Source organism: Pseudonaja textilis, chromosome 8 (genome assembly GCF_049901715.1).
Source record: "Pseudonaja textilis isolate UNSWEBS1 chromosome 8, rPseTex1.2, whole genome shotgun sequence".
NCBI classification, from domain to species: domain Eukaryota; kingdom Metazoa; phylum Chordata; class Lepidosauria; order Squamata; family Elapidae; genus Pseudonaja; species Pseudonaja textilis.
The window spans coordinates 53,128,077-53,151,233 of NC_141997.1; the positions used below are offsets into that span (position 1 = coordinate 53,128,077).

The window sequence follows — 23,157 nt, forward strand, 5'->3', positions numbered from 1 at the left end:
GACTGTGTGAGGTGGCATCAAACAGGCCAGTGCAATTCTGCCTACAAGAATGCCACCCCTTTTCCAGAGGGTGGGGGGGCTCCTCCTCACTGGGAGGGTCCCAGCAGAAGCCACGGGTGGGGGTGGGGGGCTTCTATTCGCCTCCCTGCTCTGAGCCTGTGACTCTCCTTCTGCTGGCATGGAGGGCAAAGGACCACACTGGCTGCCACAGGCAGGCGTGTCCCGGGCACTTCTTGGCTGAGTCCCCGGTGTCAGAGCACCGCAATGATCTCACAGATCTGGTGGAGTTTCCTGTAGGCCCCTCTGGAACGGTTGCAGCACCAGTCCACTAGTATGAATAGGCTGCTTTCCCAGGCCCGGCAGGTGGAGCTGGCGTGGGAAACGAGGCCTGTGTTGTGCGATCTCCAAGGGCTCAGAATTTCCTGTCGCTTAGATACCAAGTTTCACAGGCGGCATCACAACAGCTGACTACAATCTCACAGGAACCGGGTAAGTCACCCTCTCTTGAAGCAAGCAGGTTGCCAGTTGTTCAAAATTGTTGTTTCAGTTTTAGAATTCGCGGGCCAGCAAAAAACCAGATGAGAGTTTTCCATGCGGTTCAAAGATTTATCTCCAAACATTGGCAGAGAAGTCAGAGAAGATTTCTGGAAGAATGGGTTTGCCACGAAAGCGTGAGGCCAGGCCCACTAGAAGTAACTTAGCTGGCATGCAATTCCATTGAATGTTATGGAGTTTCCTTTTTAAATCACACCCACACCCACACCCCTTGTTTTCTGGTTGATTCTGTGTACAGTAGAATTTACAAGTCCGGATTGGGAACAGCAGACTCCATTTAATTTAAAGCAGCTTGTTATTAGGAAATAAAGCTGTAAGTATAAAGTTACTCAGCTACACCGCAGTCTCTGAGATTCAGCAATCTAGTCAGCTTGCAAGGGAGGGAGGGAGGGAGGGAGGGAGGTTTACATCACTCTTGGGCCAGACAGGGGCTCTCAATGGGCTGTCATCCTTCACGGTTGTCCTGATGTGTGGAAGTTCTGCTCAGGGCTGTGTCGTGTCCCGTTTCCCCCCGTCTCCCCCAGGAAAGCCGCTCTGAAGCCTTTCCTGGCCGCTCATTTCCCTCGTCCGGAGGAAAGCAAAAGAGCTGCCAGCCCCTGGAGGCGAGAGTTCTTCGCCAGGGCTCAGGATTTGGGCTTTGAGGGAAAGTACCCGGCTGCACGCTGGCTTAGGGACTCTAGCATTTAAACAAACGCCAGGCCTACAAAGGAGAAAGTCCAGATATGGCCCACTGCCTAAATCAGAAATCTTGCTTTTGGAAAGCACTCTGACTTTTCTGACCCAGCCGCCCAGCACACCTAGCAGGCCTCTTAATTCAGGTCTGCCCAAACACACTCAGCAGCCCTCAGGCAGGTGTTAGACTGACAGTTCTTACTCTCTTTGTTCATCTTATTAATTTTGATTAAAAAGAGAGCGATTAAAAGATCACCGCAGATTTCAGACAAAGTGGGGCATTTGTAAAAAGGTTTCCTAATCCTTCTAAAACTCTTGCTCAAGAGGAGCCATCTCCTGGCCAGAACGTGACCCAAGAATGCCCTTGCCCCAAAAATCTTTTTACTTCCTCTGAATAAATTTTGGGGCGAGGGGAGGAACACACACACACACACACACACACACACACACACGCACCCCTGCCACGTGAGGTGTTCCAATGGGCTATTGAGATGAACTCGAAGCCATCGCTTCCTCGGATCTTCCTGGATTGGTACATGATTAATGAGCAGTCGAAAAGCCCGAAGCGCTTGTAATGAAAGCCTCCTAATGGAGAAGTGTGTTCCAAACAAATCTATGTTCTTTTACAAACAATCATTTATCAAAACAGTGATTTGACTCCTCACAATTAAATGTGGAGGGTTTGGATCAGCTGGGGCTAAGCCAAGCGGAACCTCCTCCTCCTCCTCCTCCTTGGCTCTTGCAAAGCAGCTGGCAGCCGCCCCTGCCTTTCCTGGCCTTTTGTCGGGGGAGCAGAGTGTAGAGGGGTCGGATGGGGGCTGCTTCTTGAAAACTGTCCTGCCCTGGGAGCCCCCGAGAGCCCTGCCCGCCTCCAGGAGCCCGGCTGAGGGCCGAGGGAGCGCAAGGCATCCTGGCATTCAGTGGCTGAAGGCAGAGAGCCGCCTCGGAGGAAGGGGGTGACAAGCTGTCAGGAGAGCAAGCGGGGGGCTACAGGGAGTCCCTGCCTTATGGCGGCAATTGGGATCACTAAGCAATGCAGTTACAAAGCAGGACGTCGCGTGACTGCACCTCTTAGCGACAGAAACCCCAGCCAGCAGCCTAGGTCATCCTCATGCGAGAGACTGGGGGAGCCCCAGGTAAGAAGAGTGAGGGGAACCGGGGGGGGGGGTAGGATGAGGGCATTCCTCCTCCTCCGAGCCCTTTTTCCCACTCCTTCCTCGGGGGCGAGGGGGGGTAGCACCCAAAGCAGGACAGCTTAGTCAAGGGCAGCTCTGACCAAGGCAGGCAAAGGGGAGGAGGCCCTGGTGCGGCATTATGAGGTGGCCGTGAGGTGTGGCAGCCCTGGCCAAGGACCTCACAGATGCTTCCTTCTCATGCCCTCCCTAGGCACAAATATCGAGGGCAGGCTGGGGGACCCGGAGGGCCAGGTCGGTGCTGCTGCTGCTGCTGCTGCCGCTGGCGCCAGGGAAAGGTGTGGCGAGCCGAGCCAGAAGCAGTCCAGGTGCGCTCGGCCTCCTCACGCTGGCTTCCTGCCTGCTGCTCTCCTCACACTTAGCAAGCCTCCGAGTCTGGTGATTTACCTCAAGTAACAAGCCCTACGGCAGGCTGAGTGCCAGGCGCCTCCCAGTTTGTGGGGCCATAAAGTCTGGCAGGCGTTTCACTTGTTCTTTCCGGGGACTTTGGGCCACCTGAAGCAGGGAAGGGAGGGGAAGGCCCCTGAGCAGGCCTGGCTCTAGTCTTCCCGGGACTAGGAGGTGGGCGAGGAGAAGGGCCCAGCTGGACGAGGATGCCAAACATAGCCAGAAGGCGGCAATGGCAAACCATCTGGATCATGTTTTGAGAAAATAGCATAATTTGTGACGATGTCACTAGGACACAAGTCTCAAGCTGAGGGAAACCTTATTCTGACATGGCAAAACTGTTGCATAAACCGTGAAAGAGATCTAGTATATTTCTAAAAAAGAATCCTTGGAAATCTGGAAGCTTCTATCTCTGCTGGCCAAGTGGTGGATCCATGATCTGTGATAAAGGACTCTGCTTGCCCTATAAATCCTTTAATTATCAATGCGCCTCCTCCCTGTGCTATGGGGAGCAAAACCCAGCCCTGAATTGCTGCAATGTACACAGGAGGAATATAAGACGAAGCAGGGCCGACACCTACAGTACAGCCAGTACTTTTCCTTCCTGTGGAAAGCGTATGCGCTCCCACTAAGTTTGCCTAATGACGGGAGCATATAATGCTTCCCTCAAAGGTTTAGTATAAACGTACCAAACTGGCTAGCTCTTTTTTGCTCCAATAAAGAAAACCTTTTATTGGCTGGCTATAATCCCTGGGTTTGTGGCAGAGAGCAGTTCTACTTGCTGCTTTAACCACAGAGATCAAGCATGAAAACATCTGATATGATAGTATGTCGGGGGACTGACTGTCTGCTGCGTGTAAATTAGTGTCACTGAAAAGTAGGTATCTGAATATGACTTTAATTCATATATTTTAGGTCCAAATTTCCCTTCCTTTGCTTCAGCCAGTGAACGAGCCTTCTAAACTATAAAGCCCATTGAGGTGGGGCAGCAGCTGCAATTCCAAGTCAGTTACATGTCAGTTAAAATAACAGGCTCTTCTGGTGGCTGTACAATTTTTGTTTCATTTAAGACTCCTTCGGATAAAATAATAATATTCTAATTCTACCCCAATCCAAGTTTTGAAACGATAAAACACTTTCCGATGAAGATCACTGCAGCACTAATCTATATCCATGCATCATATATTTTCAAAGCGTTTGGGAACCTGGTAACAAGGTAGATGTCAAAGTCGCTTTATAGGTGACATTTCCTTCACTGGGGCTGCCTCCCTTGGAGGAAAACAACGGAGACATTTGCACAGATATTGATTAGAAACTGTAGGGAGGACGGAGCGTGTGTTTATAGAAGAGGTATACGATTGCATGAGAAGCAACTTCAGAGACCAGGTGTCAGGATCTTGAGCAGCTCCCTCAAACAGGCAGAGAAATCAGGGGTCTCCCCCTCTCTCTCTTCTTGTCTGATCAGAAAGAACAACGCTGCCCCCCCCCGCCCCCCGCAGCCGGCCTTAGCCGCCCTGCGGACGGGGGCAGGGGGCTGTCCTCTCCCCCAGTTAACTCTGCTGCCTGTCTGCTTTCAGGGCCCAACGCCAAGCACCGCCTGCAGGCTTCCTTCCACGGAGCACCTCTTCCAGCCCCCTGAGCTGCTCTGCTTTCCGTGAGGCGGATGGCCAAGGGAGGCGCAAAACCCCCCAAGGGGAAAAAGGTCACCCTGAAGGTGGCCAAGACCTGCATAAAAATCACCTTTGACGGGAAGCGCCGCCTTGACCTGAGCAAGATGGGCATCACGACCTTCCCCAGGTGCATCCTGAAACTGGAGGACATCGATGAGCTGGACCTCAGCAGAAACATGATCAAGAAGATCCCGGAGGCGATCGATAAGTTCCAGAACCTGCGCTGGTTGGACTTGCACAGCAACCAGATCGATAAGCTGCCGGAAACCATAGGGAACCTGCAGAACCTCATCTTCCTGAATCTCTCGAACAACAAGCTCACCGCCCGGAGCTTGCCCATGGAGCTCAACCAGCTCAAGAGCCTGCGAAATCTGAACCTCGGCCTCAACCACATCGACAACCTCCCAACCACCCTGGGAGCTTTGAAGGAGCTCCAGGAAGTTGGGGTGTTTGATAACCTGCTGACCCTGATCCCGAACAGCATCGCAAAGCTCCCCAAACTGAAGAAGTTGAACGCCAAGAGGAACCCCTTTCCTGGGCCCACCGAAGAGGAAATCTTTATTGATAACATCAAACGCCTCGAGACGCTCTATTTGGTGGAAGAGAAAGACCTTTGCCCGCCATGCTTGAGGAAATGTCAAGAAGAGCGGGACAAGCTCAACAAGCTGAAGAATACAGTGCCCCCACCTCTCAGAAAGCCAAACTTTTCAAGCCTCATGACCCCCAACTCCCTGGCAAAGGAGAACCAAGCCGACTGGAGGTGAAGAGGCCGGCAGGCCCAGCCCCACCTGAACGACTCAGCAGTGTGGAGGGAGGGGGTTGGCACGATCCCCATGAATAAAACAGCTCTGGGCCACATACAGCTCTACGAGTCTCACAGACACGTGTCAATCCGCCACAGGCTCCCCTAGCAAGCGGCCAGGCTCTGAAATCGCTTCTCCCCAGCCTGCCCCTGGAAGCAGACCTCGTGAGCTTCCTCCAGGGAGCCTAGCTCCGGGGGAGACCTCCCCTTCCCTCCTCTGACCCAGCGGAGGTGGGCTGAGCCCAAGGGAGCCCAGTGCGGAGGAGGCATCCTCCCTTCTACTTCTCAGAGGAGTTCCCAAGGTGGTTGCATGCTAGAGGCAAGAGGCTACCAACACCAAACGGAAGGGGCAACTCTGCATTTCAGAACCAGGCTAGTTTCCCTTCCCGGTTCCAGGCGGAGCTTGGGAAGAAGGGCCAAGGATCGTCCCCTGGGTCCCAAACCTTTCCAACACCACCAGTATTTAGGAGCCCCAGTTAGCAAGATCACAGAGTCCATTCTGCTGAGGATTCTTGCTCCTGGCTCAATCCAGTCAGGGCCCAAGGATGATTAGAGATTCTTGGCTCCTTTCAAAATGTTTCAGATATTTGGCCTGAGGAAAAATCTCTGACTCCATTTTGAATTTTACTTGACAGAGTATTTCCGTCTCCCTTTGATTGTGAACCTTTAGCATCACATCAATCACTGAAATGTTCCTGGATGTGGTGGCACTGTGCCTTTTCTTGCCTTGCACTTGTAAAAGTTAATGCCGGCAACCTTGGTAATTGCATGTGGAAGTTACTATTTAAATTGTCCTATTTTATGCCTGAGCTCAACCCATAATGGACTTTTGCAGTTTCTCTGCAGATGAATTAATACATTGAGAATTTCCAAATGAGTTCCTTCTCTAGCATTTAAACACAACGTTGGCCAGGACACAAAAACTTCACAAACTCAAAAGATGCATCGTTGCAAGTAGAACAAAAGAGGTTTACAGCCTGGGGCCTAAGACAGCATTCGGGTTATAAAGATGGATTAAGGATGCCTCCTCCTCCTCCCCTATTGGATCATTTGCAATCTAGAGTCACCTGGCTTTGCAGTGCATGCAGAATGTGAGTCTCCAATAGGGATTCGTTGTGGAGATATGCAGTGGTGGGGTTCAAAAAAAATTACTACCAGTTCTGTGGGTGTGGCTTGGTGGGCGTGGCTTGGTGGGCATGGCAGGGGAAGGTTATTGCAAAATCCCCATTCCCCCCCCCCCACTAACCTGCTTTCCAGCTCCGTTCTCCTGTGCAGGGCAGCCAAAGGAGACCCAGACAATCAACTGGGACGCAATGGGAGGCAGAGAAGAGATGGGGTTGGTGGGGCCAGTCAGGGGTGGTATTGGCCAGTTCTCCCAACTACTCAAAATTTCCGCTACCGGTTCTCCAGAACCGGTCAGAACCTGCTGAATCCCACCTCTGGAGATAGGTTGCACATTTGTTGTGTGAGCAGTTGTGAGGGTTCTTGGCTTATGCTGCCACTATGACAAACTGGGCAATCCCTAGTATCAGTCCCCCCTAGGTACACCAGACCAGGAAAACAACTCCACAATAAGCATTAAAACTACATTTTGAGATTGGCCATAACCGCAGAATATCGAAAATCTAGTTGTGCTGTTTTTCTCCTCCTTATCGAGGTGGACATGCATGATTCTGAGTCACTGGACGTTTGGCTGTCTTCCATAAAAGCCAAGCCACCTCTGCCCAGGGCATGTGCCTACAGATTGTCCTCTCAAAGGAGCAGCCAAGGAGTTCCAAAGCACACGAGGCACTCCTTCCCCACATCCCAGGGAGGCTGCTTCAGGGGTTCCTGGGATAAAAGAAGATCAGAGCTTCTGTGCTATGAAGAAGGTATAGTTTCCCCAAATCTTTTAAAGAGGCAAATGCAAATGAAATCTAAGTCAATAACTGTACAAATTTGTCTGCTAAGTAGTGCAAATACAGGGCTCCTATTATCTCTGTACTGCCTATTTAAGATACTAACACTGAAAGCCCTAAATGGCTCAGGAGCTCATGTTGCAAACCAAGCTAGTTGTTAAGATTGGCCGGAAAGGCTCGCCGTCTCTCCAGCCTGGTCTTGTCCTGAGCTTCTCCAAGGCTTTGGGATGTGTTTGCATTTCCTCCTCTGCCTCCTCCAAGCCTCTAACGTTTGGCTGGGAAATTATTTTAGTTTGAATATAATGCTTCTACTTTTTACATACATCCTGCTTTCTGTGTTCTGTTAGGTGTTTTGAGTACTTGTTGGAAAGCAAATGCAGGCTATGTAACTGATGATTAGATTAGGATTAGATTAGGATTAGATTAGGATAGATTAGATTGGATGAAGGGAAGGGAAGGGAGAAAAATATTAAGTAAACCATATACATTGAAGCCAAACATGCTTCTAAATCTCAGGTTTCAAAGAATAAAGCAAAACAGTGTGAATTGGGCATTCTTAATAGCTACAGCCTGGGTTTTTTCCCCAGTTGGGAGTGGTAGTCAAGGCCAGGAGAGCGAGAGGCCCATGCCAGCAGGGCCTCCTTGGGCCTGAGCCTCCCTCTCAGCCCTCAGAGGAAGAAGGCAAGGGCAAAGGGCAGCCATGGAAACTGCAGGGGTTTGCTCAGGCGTTGCCAAGGGCCAAAGGCACACAGCATAGCGGAAATTAAGCCAGAGCCTAAAGCTCCAATGATGGCTGGATGGAGTGACAGGGTTTAGATGTGGTCTATAGTGAGGGAGCCTGAAGGACCGGGGCCCCTCAGAGGCTGGTTTCAGAAATGAACAGCACTGTGAATGTGGTGATTCTCTTCACTGAACTTTCTTTTCGGAATATCCAGATATTTTTGTTACTGTAATACTGTATTTTACACTTATTTTAAAAAAATAAAATAAAAAAGGAGAACTTTAATCAGCTCCACTAGAAACCGCAAATGTTCTCTCTCTTCTGCTACATGAGTCTCTAAATGACAATAGGCCAGCAACTCCTCTCTTTGGGAGGAAAGTCTTTCGGTTCCTTCTTCAAACACGTCCACGTGCTCTGCACTCATCCGGTTCCTCTATTAACTGGAAATCCCCTCGTTTGTTATTTAAGCATAATTTAAAATACCCAAATAATAAATGGTCATGGAAGAACAAAATCTGAACAGCAGGCTAGCATCTGAGAATGCAAACCAATTTACTTTATAGCTGTACCAGTAGTCCTCAACTTATGACTGTTTATTTAATTGTGGTTCACAGTTATAACGGCCTTGGAAAAAGTGACTTACAACCTGCCCTTGAAGTTATAACTATTGCTCCACAAACACACGCACACACACAGCGTAATCATGTGATCCCAATTTGTGACTTTTCAGCTGGCTGCCAACAAGGAAAGTCAGTTGGGGAAGCCAGATTCACTTAATGTTCATATGATTCATGTTAGGAATGATAGTCACCTAACAGTTGGGTTGGCAATATATAAACCAGGATAGTAACTTAATACTGTATCTTTAAGACAATACTGTAATTGTGATTGGCTGAGGTTCCTCCAACGGCCATAAGATGGAGCCAGAAACCTGGTTTGTTCTGCTTGCACTTCCTTTTTGCCGGTGGTTCTGCTCGGATTGCTGTGAGTTTTGCAACTGTTAGCAAACTCCGTTTACTGAACCCTGTTTATGATACTTAACTTCCTTTTTTGGATTATCCCTGGACTGATACTAATTGCTTTGACCATGTATGATTTGGACTGTTTGTTGGACTTTGTTTACCTGTTTACTGGAAGTAAAACCTACGTTTTACTATTCAGTGTATCTGTATGCTGGTTGTGTGTTATTCAACACCACTCTCACTACGTTTCCCTGAGTGCACTCATCCTCCTAACGGGGAATACCTTAACAATTCACTTAACAACTGCAGTAAAAATGATTGCAAGAGAAAGAAGCATCTATCCCCAAAAGTTGGAATCCAGTGTTTCTGAGGTAAACATCAAGCAAGTGCTAATACAAAAGGCTACAACATTTAATTAATTAGTTTTCTTATATATTAGGACATGCAAAAAATACCTTATATTAGTAGATTCATCTGCGGCACCTTTTGATTTCACTGAAGAAAATCTGAGGGGGAAAAAATAGTTAACTTTATTCCCCTGAAAGGTGAGAGCTTTAGACAATTTATTCTAAAAGCTTCTGTGTGTTTATGAGGGACACACACCGTAATTGCCCCCCCTCCCCCTTGATAGGACTGAAGTCCCTTTGGGGGTGCTATTTCTAAAAAGAGCGCACAAATATGCAGCCCCCCGCCCCACACCCACACATGCCAAAGTAAACAGGGTGGGGGGAGCCTGCAGGAGGTGCCCGTGGGCATTGCCCCTCCCCCACCCTCCCCCACTTATGCTCCTATGCAGCATAAGGAGACCCTCCAAGGCTGCCCAGGTCCCCCTTGGGTCATGTGACCAGGAAAGATCCACGGAGGGGGGCTGTGAATGGAGCAGCCTCCTCAGCCTTCCTCTCACCTGGCCAGGGAGGCATGGAGGTATTTACAGCATAATCTGGCCTTTTTAAAACTTAATTTTCCTGATTTCCCCTAAATTTGGTCACATTATGCTTAGTCTATAGAAAGTTCATCTGTTGATAAACAGGCCACAACTTTCTTAAATAATTTCTTCCTAGAAATCCATTGGGTTAGAAACAATTAAGAAACGATAACAATTGGTCTTTTCTTCAAGAGTTATTTATTTTTTAGGTCCGCTTGATTTTTCATATCTCACAGTTATTTTAGCGTCCACTCTAACCAGGCCAGGAAGAGCAATTCCTCAAGGCTGCCGGGTTTTTCACGAAGCCAACCTGCTAGGCTCAGCCCTACACGACTAAGGCCCGAATGGGTTTGGGCTTAGCGATGGTCTGTCTGAATATTCTGCAGATAGAAGAGAAACCACACAGGTCTACAAAGAAGGTGGTCTTGGAAATCTACCCGTCCTAGGAGTATAACTAGAACAAGCCGATGAATCTGGGCCCCTTCCTAGAATGTTTAATCGTGAGGCCCAAAAGAGCAGCAGCCGGTTGTGGGACGCCTGGTTCTGTGGCCCAGAATGAAAGTTCTTCACACAAATCTTGCAAGCAGCCAGGTGTGCTGTCTATGATGGAGAGGTAAGATTTCTAATGAACTCTTGAAGAAAACACTTTGGGACCAGGCAGGAAGCAAAGCTTCTGCATAGCTTCTGCAAAAGGTACCTTGTCAAGAATTTTTTCCTGTCGCTGTTGTGGAATACAAGGAAAATGGAATAGCCGTTGTTTAAGAAGACCTCCAGTGCTGTATCCTGTGGAGACAAACCAAATGGGCCCCGGTCACCTTGCAAAAGAAAGGAGAAAACGCTTCTTTCTCTAAGCAATTTCAATGGCAATCATCTAGCCAACCGGCCAAGATCCAGGGATCTTGGGATCCCCATGCTGCTATCCCTAGAATTCATTGTCGTGTTAATAGCACGTGTACACACACGCACACACACACACACACCCTGCTCAGGCAGTCAATCAATTATCCTGAAGCTGAAAACCTGATAAGGTTTCTGCTCGAAGAACCATCGTTTCTGTTGAGCTGGCTCCCCTAGGCGATTCCAGATCTGCTATTGCTTAAAGCATCCCACTGACAGGAAGACTCAGGCTTGGAGGAACTGCCAAAATCAGAAACCACTTTAGCCTGGCAAAACCCAGACAGGATACAAATTTGGGGGTTTATTGAATGTTTATACTTCCCTGGTTTATCGCTGCTATTACTCTTGGTCTGTCCCTATTCAACTCGAAGGCAGGCATGGCATTCACTCCGATATTTCAGAATTCTGCCATCCAAGGAAGCATTGAACAGTTGGTGCATTTATATAATGGTTGTCGATTTCTTTCATTCTAACCTGTTGAGCATCCATCAAAAACTTGACAGACAGGCAGCTGGTTCCTACCTGCAGAAGGAAATGCATCGGCCGGATCTCCTTGATGTCACTGTAGGAATGGCAGGAACACGTGGGCTCTGCAGCCGTGGCCTCCGTGGCATAGCACAAGTTGTAAATGAATGGCTCCCTGATGCTGGAAAGATGAGAGAATGGCTGAATTGGAGTGAACCAAGCAGAGGTAAATGAAAAAAAATGCCCCCCCCCTCCCTCCCTCCACCTGTAATGGGGACTGCAATATCTGGCACCTTCGGGTGGTAGAAATGCCCCCAAAGGCTGTGGTGTAATTAGGATCGGTTGTACTTGACACTTGTATCTCTTAGGTTTTTCCCTCCCAGAAGTGTTTCCTTTCTGCACGTCTGTCAGCCCTTCAGAGTGGACCAGAATAAGACCCCCCCCTCTCCTCCTCGTATGCTCTCAGGTTACAGTTCTGCCTGAACCCCTCCCCTTTTCTTTACCTCAGCCCCTTCCCATTACAAACTGGGAGGAAGTGGCCCCATGTGGACAGGGCCTCCTTTATCAGTAGCCAGCAGTAGGCTGGGCAGCCCCCGAGTGCCGCTCAGGTAGGGGGAACAACTCACCAGGACAAGCAATGGCTGGTGCAATAAACCTCCCCCAGGTGGGACAGAGTGAAGTGCCTGCAGACATAGAAGTGGTCCCGGCCAAGGAGGAGCGCCCCTTCTGACACCACGTGTCCATCAACCATCACCACAGACAGGCGGCAGGTAACCTAAACAGGCAAGATGGTGACGACGGCCGTGCTAACTTTGTCTCCAGGGCTCAGTATTTCACAAATAAAGAATCCTCACGGACAGAGCCCTTCTCAACGGCCTTCCTCCCATCACGTAGCCTTATTCATACTAAGGTCACTTCCCTGCTTCTCTTCCACAGCTTGGTCTGTGGCAGAGTTAATCCACCCTAAGCATAAAAAGAGCAGGGGGGCCAATTCAGCCGGTTCTGACCGATTCTGGAGAACCAGAAGCGGAAACTTTGAGGGGTTCGAAGAACCGGCCAATCCCGCCTCTGACTGGAGGCTTTCCAGTCTCCTTCCCCTGCCACGCCCACCAAGCCACGCCCAGAGAACCGGTGGCAGAAAAATTGGAATCCCAACGCTGCTTCCCTGATGAACGGTTTGCCTCCTGACTGGAATGCCCCCCCCCCCCCCGGTCTGGCCCCCTTCATTTTGCAACAGGAGAACTTCCAAATTGGGGCCTGGAGGGAGCTCTGACCAGAGCCCTGACCAGGTACGCCGGACAAGAAGCCGAGCGGCTGAGCTGCTTCTCTCCTGCTTGTACCTTTTCACCTCGGACGAATTCCTGCAGGATGATTCTCCTTTCCACACAAACTTCCAAGATTTCCTCCGAATGGAGATGCTCGTGCAGGGCAGGAAAAAATGTCAGCTGATCCCGACCTGCTTCTCCTTCTCCAATCAGGGCTGGTCGTTCACCTGCATTAAGATAAAAGGCAGAAATTGTGCAGCCCCTTATTAGCAGAGGATTGTCCAAGAACAAGAAGATCCTTATATTAGGCTGTAAAGCCTATACGGTGTATTAGATTATATATTAATGAAAAGAAGGACCAGGGGAGACAGGAGAACAGCCTTCCAATCTCTCAGGGGCTGCCCCAAAGAAGAGGGAGTCAAGCTATTCTCCAAAGCACCTGAGGGAAGGACAAGAAGCAGCAACGGATGGAAGCTACTCAAGGAGAGAAGCAACCTAGAACTAAGGAGGAATTTTCCTCACAATTAACCAGTGGAACAACTGGCCTCCAGAAGTTATGAATGCTCCAACACTGGAAGTCCTTAAGAAGAGGTTGGACAACCATTTATCTGAAGTGGTGGAGGGTTTCCTACCTAAGCAGGGGGGTGGACTAGAAGACCTCCAAGGTCCCAACTCTGTTGCTCCATTCCATTCTATTCTATTCTAGACGCTCCGTTCTTTAACTGAAAATATAATCTTTGTTTTTATCATGTAGCTTAGGGACTCTGCTGCCATATGAAAATAAAAATATTTTTTTTGAAAAAACAAAGCGTTTGCTGCCCACTCCTACAAAACACGCCAGCAGGTGGGAAGGTGAGGGTTGGAAATGTTGGGTTTAGTAAAGACTGCCAGGCCCTGTGTGGCCCCTGGGGTCAGGCCAGCATCTCCTGTTTAATCCCAGCCTCTCACCTGGGGACATTACCTGGATTTTCCAAAAGAGCTGGAGCAGCAGGTGCATCCTTCTGGGTCTGTTGGGCCTAGAAAAAGAAAAGCCCAGAAGGCATGGAAGGTGGAGACCCGGCATCCGGAGATGGAGCCAGGCGGCTTCTGCACAGGGGGATGACTCGGATGCGCCCGGAGCCACAGCCAGCAGCCAATAGCAAGAGCCCTTACGGTAGACTTATATATACTGCTCTACGGGGCTTTATGGCCCCTCTCTAAGCGGTTTACAGAGTCAGCCTGTTGCCCCCAACAATCTGGGTCCTCATTTGACCCACCTCGGAAGGACAGAAGGCTGAGTCAACCTGGAGCCAGTCAGGATTGAACTCCTGGCTGTGGGCAGAGTTAGCCTGCAATGCTGCACTCTAACCACTGCGCCGTCCCATCCGCTTATTTCCTTCATGCAGGTGCCTAAGTCACCTGCAACATCACCTCAGCCAGCGGCAGGGGATTCTGATTCCTGCCCTCTTCTCTTTCGTAATTGCTCTGCACCCCACGATCAGTTTACTGGCCCGTTTTGTGCCTTTCTTGGCCTAAAATTCTGCACCGTTATCCTAGGCCTAACCGGGAACTGCAGTAACCGCTTCCCCTCCCAAATACCAGCATCGTCAACAGGCAGCGAGGCTCCCGGCCTGCCAGCTCAGAAGACTAAAAAACACACCCTGAGCTCTTTTATAGCACCAAGCCTGGATCTTTCCTGGCTGGCACTGGCGGCAGCGGAAGGCAAAATTTTAAACTTGTAGTTGCAATCAGCGCAACGAAGTGGCCGGGGATTTGGGGCAGTCTCAGTTGACGAGACCCCCTGGGCAAGAGGAAACTGGATCCCCTTTCCTCGTGTCCTCCTGCCCCGAAGGCAGCTCACCTTGTTCTGCGATGGTTCCGTGTGGGCGGTTCTGACCCGGATCCTCTTCCTCATCCGAGCAGGACCTTCGTAGGCATCCAGGACCCACCTGGTGACAGGAGAAGCTACCGCAGACCCCCACGGGCCCCCCTCCCTAAAGAGCCTGTCTTCCAGGTCTGTCCAGGCTTTGGCAGACTTCGAGTGGAGGCACAGCAGCCTCTGTAGCAGGAAAGAGAGAGAGAGAAACCCTGGCAGCCGAGGCTTCCCCCCACATCCCTCCTCCTCCTCCTCCTCCTCCTCCACTTGCCCAGGAGTTGCCTCTGGGCCTCGAAAGGCAAAGGAGCGCCTCACTTCTTAGAGGTGTGCAAATACCCAAGTGACCTGCAGGAGCTCCAGGGGGTGCCCTGAGTGCCCCCTCCCCCCCCCCCATTCTCCACAAGAGGCAGGTTGGGCCGAGAGGAAAACTCAAAACTGCCCCGTAGGGAAGGCTGGACTTGAACGTCGCTTTCCCCCTCCTTCTACCCCCGCAGCTTAACCAGGGCCGGCCGGTCAGCATCTACTGTGGAATTATTTCTGTGAGAAGGCAGCAACTGACGATTTCGTTGGGGCTGAGGGAGGCCTATTGCTTTTGAAGGGCTACCAGGACTCTTGATTGAACTGCCCTGCCTTGGTTATATTTAAATTCAATCAAAACTAAGTAAATGGGAGGTAGTAGAGATGACTGCATTTAGTACTTTGCTCTACAAAACTCCACCTAGGCAGGATGGGACATCGTGAGAGTCAACTCCTCTTAGCTCACTCAGTCAGGAGCTACTCTTTCCTGTAATTACTTTGAGAGCAATAACTCCGTCATTTCACTCTATCTTAAGCAGACAAATATCAAATCCCCCACTAGAAGCAAATTCCGGTAGTGACTGCTGCTCTATCCCTGTCATACGAGTGTCACAGAGAAGGAAATGTAGACACTAATGCATTTGGGGCTCGAAGGTTTGCATAAAAATAAAATAAAGTAGTATTTTGTAACAGAGAGGGATAAAATGGGAAGAAAGCCACAGAAGGACAAATAAGAATGGAATAACCGGATCAGCGATTGGCTGAAACCTTGATCAGAAGGATTTGCTGTTAGCAGAGAAATTGCACTGCAGAGTTCCGGTTCCATCCCTACAGTAGCAAACAGGAGCTAAATCTCTGCCTGCAAGGGAAACCAAGTCACTCAAAATAAAGAGGGATCTCCCTGCTCAGACAACGTTTTCTTTAAAAGAAGACCAGGAAAGAGAGGACGGGTTCAAGGGAATCGGATGCGTGACAACTCTACTGGATGAGCATAATAATGATTTTATAACTATGAATTCTTTCCTCAATCTTTCCATCTTCTTTCTTTCCCCACTTTTACTAATGTAAATTTCTCAGGGTCTCATCGTGATGGTTGCAGGTATAAATGCGATCAAGGTAACCAATCAGCCAATAAAACAATCCCCTCTCCTTTCTTTGATGCGTCCAATCACGCTTTGTTTTCCCTGCCACTTTTCAGTTTCTTACCTCAACGTGATCCTTGCATAAAACCGCGTACAGTTCTTGGCCAGTTCTCCTGCATTTTTCTAAATATGTCGTAAAACCCTGATTTAAAACAAAAATTACTATTAAATTGATGTCTGTAACAAAACATTTGTGCTTCACATTTGATGAATAAAACTTGAATGAGTTTTAAAATTGTGCTAAGAAGTCTTGGGGTGAGAATCTTGCAATCCTTTCTGTCATGGACCAATCTTTTCCAGGTCCCCACCCTCGACAGACTGGGAAAACCAGTGTGTATGTGTGTGTGTGTGTGTGTGTGTGTGTGTGTGTGTGTGTGCGCGCGCGCGCTTCAAGGAGAGCGATGGCACAGGTAGAAAAGAAAAAAGATCGGGGGGGGGGATAAAGAAGAGTAGAAGGTAGAAAATGAAAAAAAAACGAAGAAAGATAAAGGATAACAGGATAACAGAAGGGACCTCGGACCTTTGTAGCTCTGCTGAAGAATGAGGCCCTAGAGAATTTGAGAGAAATGGCTCCCCAATCTCTTTTTGCAAACCTCCGGGGTGGGGGTGGGGGGGAGGCCCTTCCACCAGTTGATGGATAGGTAGAACCGGGAAAGAGGCAGAACCAAAGAAAGAGGAGCTAAGATGGGTAGAAGATGGGGCTGAGAGGTGGCAGCAGGAACCCAAATTCAAGGTGGCAGCATTAGCATATTTCAGCAAGAATAGAATGTAAAAAAAAGCAGAAAGAATTTGTTCCACAGCAGTGTCCAAGTTTGAGATCCATACCAGGATATAATAAAGCAACTGGCAGAGTATTTTGGCTTCAAAGATTTGCAGCAGAAGGAACGAATGTTTTCCTCTTTATGAAATTAAAATGCAACGATGCCCTTAGTGTTATTGGTGCCACTCTGTGGTCTGATCTAAGTGCTGGGAACGCTCTTCCTGCACTGACAGAAATAATCCAGATTTAGCAGTAAAATCAGTAGTTTTAAAGAAATGCCGCTTCTACTCTGGTTGTGAACTAGATATCAAAAAAGGCATTCGTGTTGCAGTGGGAAAAAAGTTAATATACATCATTAAAAGCAAATTGTCTGATTGCACTGAAAGAAAAAATGGGTTGCCATGAGCAGTTCTGAAATGAATATCAGATTCAAAAGTCCCCCTGTGTATTTAATGGCATGCTAATTTACATTTTAATTACTTCCTAAGAAATCAAAGCATTTGTTGACAGTGGAACATAATGTCAGCCTCACAGAGCACTGTCGGTAGATGCTTAATGAATTTAATTAGATAATCAGTGGTGTTAATTATCTTTCTATTATGAAGATTAAGATGTTACACAAATGATTAGCAGAAATATAATTAATTATAAATTTGCTTGTTTGGTCTCTTGAAATCGAAATAATACACAGGGCATTATGATAAGTGATTTAAAAGGGATGCTGACATTGCGCCCTTCACATACTGGTGAAGCACCGGCTACGAAAAGGATGGCAGGCAAAACATCTCACATTTGGACAGATGACTTCCTAACGCAGCCACCGGAAATTCTTGTGAACTCAGAACAATCGACTTTTGCCAAAGTATGTCTAGGGGGCCACTACACACACGTCACAGGAGCACTATGTGCTTCCTTCAAAACGTGGTACACAAGGGGTCACAGACACCCTGTTAATAAATGAGTTGCAGTAGGTGTGACTGTGAGTTGTGTTGCCTCAACTTCCTTTGATCTGTCTGGGTGGGCAAAGGGGACTTGCCCGACTACAACATTCAGGCCACCTTTCACTAATTGAAGCCACCGTGTTAAGAAGCAAAGAGGTTGACATGAATATTAAGGCAGGCACCCAAAAACATGCATGCAGAGGAACAGTTAAAAGTTACCAGAAAATTATTAGCTATATGTACAAGAACTTCTGCTTGGATTGTGAAAACAACTATTTCCCCTTTTCTGTTTGAGGAAATAAATATGGTCTGTTTTTAAAGGTAAATTTGGACATTTTGCTCTTTGAAGTCCCTGCCAGCGGGGAGAACAGCTGAATGCTATGAAAATGCTCCATGTTGAGAGTTGCACTAGTGAGCGAAGAAACTTTATGACAATTTCTCCTGGTGACAAATCATTTCCACCTAGGATGAGAGAAGCTCTGATTCAGACATGCCAGTGGAAAGGTATTTATTTTGAGAGGAAACCCTTCAGGGAAGCTTTGGGTCCAGGGTGAGGGAAGATCTATAAAGATCAGGGCAAAGTCACGAGTTTTGGCAAGGAAGAGGCAGAGCCAAAGGGGAAACCTCCCACTGAAAGCAGAAACGGACATTTGGTGCAGAAGACCAACCTCTCCAAGGGAAAGGCCACTTCCAAACCACACCGGCGGTTGGAAAGTCAGGTCATGTGAGGCATCATCTGCTCAGTCTCAGATACACACCAGTTCGTTCTTTGGGGTCAGATATTTTCAAATATCTTCTAATTAAAAGATCCATATATTGGTTTTAATAAGGAGTTCTTTCTCTTTTTTTAACACGATCTTATAGCTGCAATGGCTGACTTCCCCCTATCTTGGTCCCCTGAGATCTATCCCAGGGGGCGCCTAACAGACACCGGGGGGGTGGGGTGGGGGGGGAGAGGCTCAACGGCACTTGCTTAGATTAAGGAAGGTAGGAAGAGGCAAGAAACCTGGCCATGGATTTTTGTAGCGGTGCCACTCAGCTCCTGTACACTTCCTAGCCCTGGAAGTCACCATCTGTCCGCCTGGGCATCCACCCCCCCCCGCTGTCTCTGGAGGGGCTGAGGGCCGAGTTTGGGGAAGCAAAGCAGCAGGGGACGACAAGCCCCCCCCCCCCAGGCCCCTCTGCAAGCAGGCCAGGTTAATTCCCCCAAGGAGGCTTTGGCCGGGCAGGGCCGACCTCATAAGGCTCCGCGAAGGGCCAGCTTGTTCTCCTGCCCTCTCTTGCTTATTATTGCCAAGGTCCTTCAGCGGGGAGGCTGAGGGGGAAAACAAAACGATCTAGGAGGGAGCGGAAATATAAACCCCCCACGCTCTGGATTTCTTTTCTTTCCAAGGTGCACAAAGGGGAAAAGCGCCTGGGTGCCCCAGAGCTATAAAGAATGTATCCTCCTGTCTGTCTGTCTGTCTGCCTGTCTGTGGATCTGGAAGTCCCAGAGATCTCCTGTCAGTCACTGAGCCCGCTGCACAACTAATTTTCTCGAAAAGCAGAGAAAAAACACACAATTGCCTGGAGCAGAAAGAGAGCCAAGAGTTGGAGGCTCCGTTGCACGACACACTGCAGGGACGAGTCTATCAGATCTTGTAGTGTCAGTTGCTGACATTACCCAGAACAACACAAAATGAGTAATGTTCCCCTGCAATCCGCTTCTCCTTTAATTACAAGCATCTTCTTCTTAGAAAAGAAAGACAGAAGATGCAGAAAGCTCAATTTCATGCACTTGTGCCTGAATAATGCGTCTACGCGGCCTTTTCCAGATGGCATCCTTTCCTACTATGAGAACTAATGATGTGGGCACATTTAGGGAAAAACCAATAATAGTCTTTAACCTTCAACAGCAAATACAAGTTGTACAAAATGTTCCTTGGGATACATTAACAAATATCAATTACTTTGCTCAGTGATGTGTAATCAGCTGTAATAATCAAAATTAATTTTAAGAAATAATTAAACAGACCCCAAGGCAAATGGATGGTGCCAGCATTGAACAGTAATGTACATTCCCATCACACCTGGAAGGAAGTTACTTTGGCCGAATCTCTTCCTCAGCCAACAAAAGCAGCTACGGAACCAGCCTCGAGTTTGTCCACCAACCGTCCGCTGCCCTTGGCACTCCCAGGAGGGAAAAGGGAGCCCTGATTATTTGAGCCACATTGCATCTCAGCACTAGGACTTCAAGCTCAAGATATTACCCTGCACCTGAGGTTCCCATAGGGGTTTGGAAAGGCAGTTTAAGACAGTTTTGTGTATCACCTGTTTCAGGTTCCTGCCAGGAGTCAGGCTTTCATTCAAAGCACTCGTCTTGCTGGAAGCATTGACGAGAATTTTGCTCTGGGAGTTTTTCTTTTCTGACGCTGGAAGCACAGAGAGAAAAGGAGCAACAAGCACAGTTCAAGTGATTGTGATGTTGTACCACTTCAGGTGCCACACAAACCCCTATTCCTGACCATTGATGCCACCTTGGTGGCTTCAATGTTATCCCACAAAGAGCACAGGCTTGGCAAGGCCCAGGGCAAAGCTGGCATCCCAGCCAGTGGCTGCCAGTTGCTTTTTCCTCTGCCCTGGACGTTTGTGTTCTCCAAATAGCAATCTATAAGACTCTCTCTACTGTTGAGCAATACACAGCATTGTACCCAGCTATGTGGCATTTGGGGCATCTCTGAATCCCACCTGTCATCACCAGTTACAGTCCACCAAACGAATGAAGAAGCTCGGGCCACAATGGGGCCTGTGAACCCTCGCTTGGGAGCACCTTTCCTGGTTACGGACAGTTCCTGGGCCGACCCCCCCCCCCCCAAGGCCAAGGAGAGCTGTGCGGTGAAGCCACTTCCGTTAAAGCCTTTGAGTACTTTAAGAGCAGAGACCTAGAAAGCCCTGCCAGGTCTTCCTCATGACCTCTTCCCAAAGAGGAGCCACATCAGCCATCTTCATGGTCTCTTCTTCATCACCCTTCTCTTTAAATAAAGAGGTTTTATAGGCATCCTCTAAATCCTTTCTTCTCCTAGAAAGAAGGCAGAGCCAGATTTCCTCAGCTGCCCTCTGGATCTCTTGCTGAACTGGAAATAAACAAACAGCAAACATGTTTTGGTGTGAAAATATTACAGCAACAAAAGGCCCGGGCATCACTTCCAGACTGAAGGGCCTTCTGAGGTCAGTCTGATCAGCAGCTTTGCGGATATTTAAGGACCCTTCAATCCTTAAAGCAAAATCACTCACAGCATTCCAGATTTTGATGCTGCCTGTCCAGAATGTATGCAGAAATCAGAGCGGACATGACTAAAATAATAAATGACCCATATCTCTCCACGTATCTCATGTAACGTTGTCTTTTTTTGTTGCCATGCAATAAATTATAAGCAATTTGGGTGACAAGGTTTCTATATCTAGTTACAAAATGCACCCATGTTTTAAAGAGACTATAGTAGGTGAGTGTTGAGCTTAGGTCCTTAGTACAAAAGTCATCATAATCCATGTGGGCTGCATTGGCCTGGATGCAATATCTGTTGCTTGGAAGCCATTAATCCATTACTGCGTATTTCTTTTAGTCTAAAAGTTCCAGGTGAAACACCGTCCTTTCCCTGCGAGCTTTTGGACTAGTTCCCTGGGTGCTTGGAGGAAGTACGCAGTTTTTGGAGGCGAACAGGACATCTACAGCAGCCGCCTCCCTTCCTTCTCCTGACCGACCTCCATTCTGCCTCCTTTTCCACACCCATCGTGTCATGTTTACCATCCTTCAGGCCAGGAAGATCACCGGTCCTCTCCTCCTCTTTTCCCAGCCCAAGAAAAATGGGGGAACTCGAAGTCGTCGTCCATTTGGCCTCACCCTTTTCATGGTAGCTGTAATACAGAAAATAAGCAAACCTCTGGCTAAAACCTCTGGAGCAGATTCATTAAGACCACTATCTGAGAAAAAAACATTGGGCTGTGGGTTATTTAATGCAACTTAATCCTAATATATTTCTTTTTAAAGAATTTTCTAAAATACATGCTGATTGTTAAGAAGTCTAATAACCAAGATCAACAACAAAAAAGACATACTTCTTCAATATCTGCTATTTGGGGATTTACTTTGGCCAAACGCAGCATTTCGTGGTGAAAGAAGCGTTTGTCCCTATGTCCCTAGGATGGATTCCACGTATGGATCCATTTTTTTCCCTTTATCCTTCAAACTAGACATGGTGCTATTGTTCTACCAGTGAGGGATTGATGCTGTCATTTCCAAGCTGGAGAAGCCTTCCAAATCTAAACGGAAACAGCTTCTGGGTTCTTCTTGAAGGCAAAATGGCCTTCTACCCAGCTAGCAGAGTTCTTTGTTGCCACGTGTATCATTTCATCTTTTGGACTTTCCTCCTGGTGCCACAGAAGGTTGCAACCTTCTGATAAAACTCCGCTGCCCAAGACCAAACAGAGTTCTTAAGACTTTCCAGGGAAATGGCAAACTGGCCCAGTAAACTACCCAAGAAACAAACCAGAATAAAGCAAGAGGCAGTTGGGGTCAAGAAATATGCCATACTTCTGGTTCGGCAGGAAGTAGGTGACACTATTTATTCACCAGGAACAATCATAGATTGACTGAAAGTTTACTCTCTTGTGACGGGGACTTCATAGTTCCATACATACATAGTTCCATACCTGATGTTGGAATAACCCCTGGCCCCCACCCCTTCCAATTCAGGAATGTCAAAAACTTCTTCCCCCCAGATTTAAAATAAGCTTTAAAGATGAACAGCCTCTCTTTGAAACATGACTGGAAACAAACTGGTCCTTATGAGAGTCATTGAAACTCAGGGACATATCCAGCATATTTGTTCCTGTGTTCTAGATTAAAGTCCTCGAGTTTCTTCAAGATCAAATCTACACTGACCATGCTGAAATCATTCAATGAGTATTGTTGAAATGCATACCCCCGAGGAAACGTATTGTCTCTGAAAAAAGTTCCTGTAAATTTCTGTTCCCTTGCCTAACAGCTCTGCCAGAGTAAGAAAACCCTGCCGTACCTCATAGATTTCAGTTGTAGTAGGCAATACAAAAGGCTTGTGATGAAATCCAGGCTCGAATTGTGCACCGCAAAGATGATATCCCACTGCATCTGAAGAGTTTGTAGAACTTCCAGAAGACTTTGGGACCCAGAAGAAGAATTCGATAAATAGTACAGGATGCTGCGGTTCAAACAGTTGTACAAGTTGCTCATAATGGATTCTTTGTGGAGAAAAAGTTTTCTTGTCACCTGTTAAAAAGAGTCAAGAGGCTCAGAATGCATCGTGTTTAGGGGTAAGACTCACAATGCCATAAAAATATGAAAAATTTTAAAATAATCCTAATCTAAGACACTGAAAAGTAATTATGCATCCAGTTTTGCAACAAAATGTTACAGAATGAGGAAGGAATTTGTTTTTGCTTGTGCTTACAGACATTCAGCCACATGCAAATATAAATGAAAATGTTTCTTCTTTTTGTCTGTTGTTTTTAATCTGTGGCATGTGAGATTGTGCACTGAAATGCATATCTAATAATGATTCTTAAATGCCCGTTTGCCTTGTGCAAAATGTTCTCTAATCCAACTACTTTCCTTCTCCAACAAGCTTGAGTATGTGTGAGCATTCAAGCTATCAATCCCCTCACAATGAAAATTAAATCCATTATAAAGAAAATTTAGGGTAATTATTTGTTGTCACAGAAGTAGCATCCCTGGG

At 47.7% G+C, this 23,157-nt stretch overlaps 2 protein-coding genes across 3 annotated transcripts in view; one reads left to right on the forward strand and one right to left on the reverse strand.

Moving 5' to 3' along the window:
- Positions 1 to 23,157, reverse strand: part of WDFY4 (WDFY family member 4) — a 95,832-nt gene that overhangs the window by 19,952 nt on the left and 52,723 nt on the right. The window contains exons 36-47 of the mRNA XM_087938117.1: positions 22,462 to 22,691; positions 21,192 to 21,301; positions 20,329 to 20,520; positions 19,718 to 19,818; positions 15,771 to 15,848; positions 14,253 to 14,450; positions 13,374 to 13,428; positions 12,488 to 12,639; positions 11,774 to 11,922; positions 11,205 to 11,328; positions 10,483 to 10,568; positions 9,316 to 9,366 (exon numbers count right to left, since the gene is read on the reverse strand). Of these exons, the coding sequence (XP_087794243.1) occupies positions 9,316 to 9,366; positions 10,483 to 10,568; positions 11,205 to 11,328; positions 11,774 to 11,922; positions 12,488 to 12,639; positions 13,374 to 13,428; positions 14,253 to 14,450; positions 15,771 to 15,848; positions 19,718 to 19,818; positions 20,329 to 20,520; positions 21,192 to 21,301; positions 22,462 to 22,691 (1,526 nt within the window). The remainder of the gene's footprint in view (positions 1 to 9,315; positions 9,367 to 10,482; positions 10,569 to 11,204; positions 11,329 to 11,773; positions 11,923 to 12,487; positions 12,640 to 13,373; positions 13,429 to 14,252; positions 14,451 to 15,770; positions 15,849 to 19,717; positions 19,819 to 20,328; positions 20,521 to 21,191; positions 21,302 to 22,461; positions 22,692 to 23,157) is intronic.
- On the forward strand, positions 314 to 9,063 carry LRRC18 (leucine rich repeat containing 18). Of its 2 annotated transcripts, none has more exons than XM_087938118.1 (2): positions 314 to 489; positions 4,385 to 9,063. In XM_087938118.1, the coding sequence occupies exon 2, from the start codon at positions 4,471 to 4,473 to the stop codon at positions 5,239 to 5,241; it is 771 nt and encodes a 256-aa protein (XP_087794244.1). In that variant the 5' UTR covers positions 314 to 489; positions 4,385 to 4,470; the 3' UTR covers positions 5,242 to 9,063. The 2 variants fall into 2 exon arrangements, with proteins under 2 accessions (XP_087794244.1, XP_087794245.1); XM_087938119.1 differs by lacking the exon at positions 314 to 489 and adding an exon at positions 2,621 to 2,728.

Excerpts from the sequence above, each read along its gene's own strand:
- LRRC18 (XM_087938118.1), top strand. The coding sequence starts at position 4,471 with ATGGCCAAGGGAGGCGCAAAACCCCCCAAGGGGAAAAAGGTCACCCTG.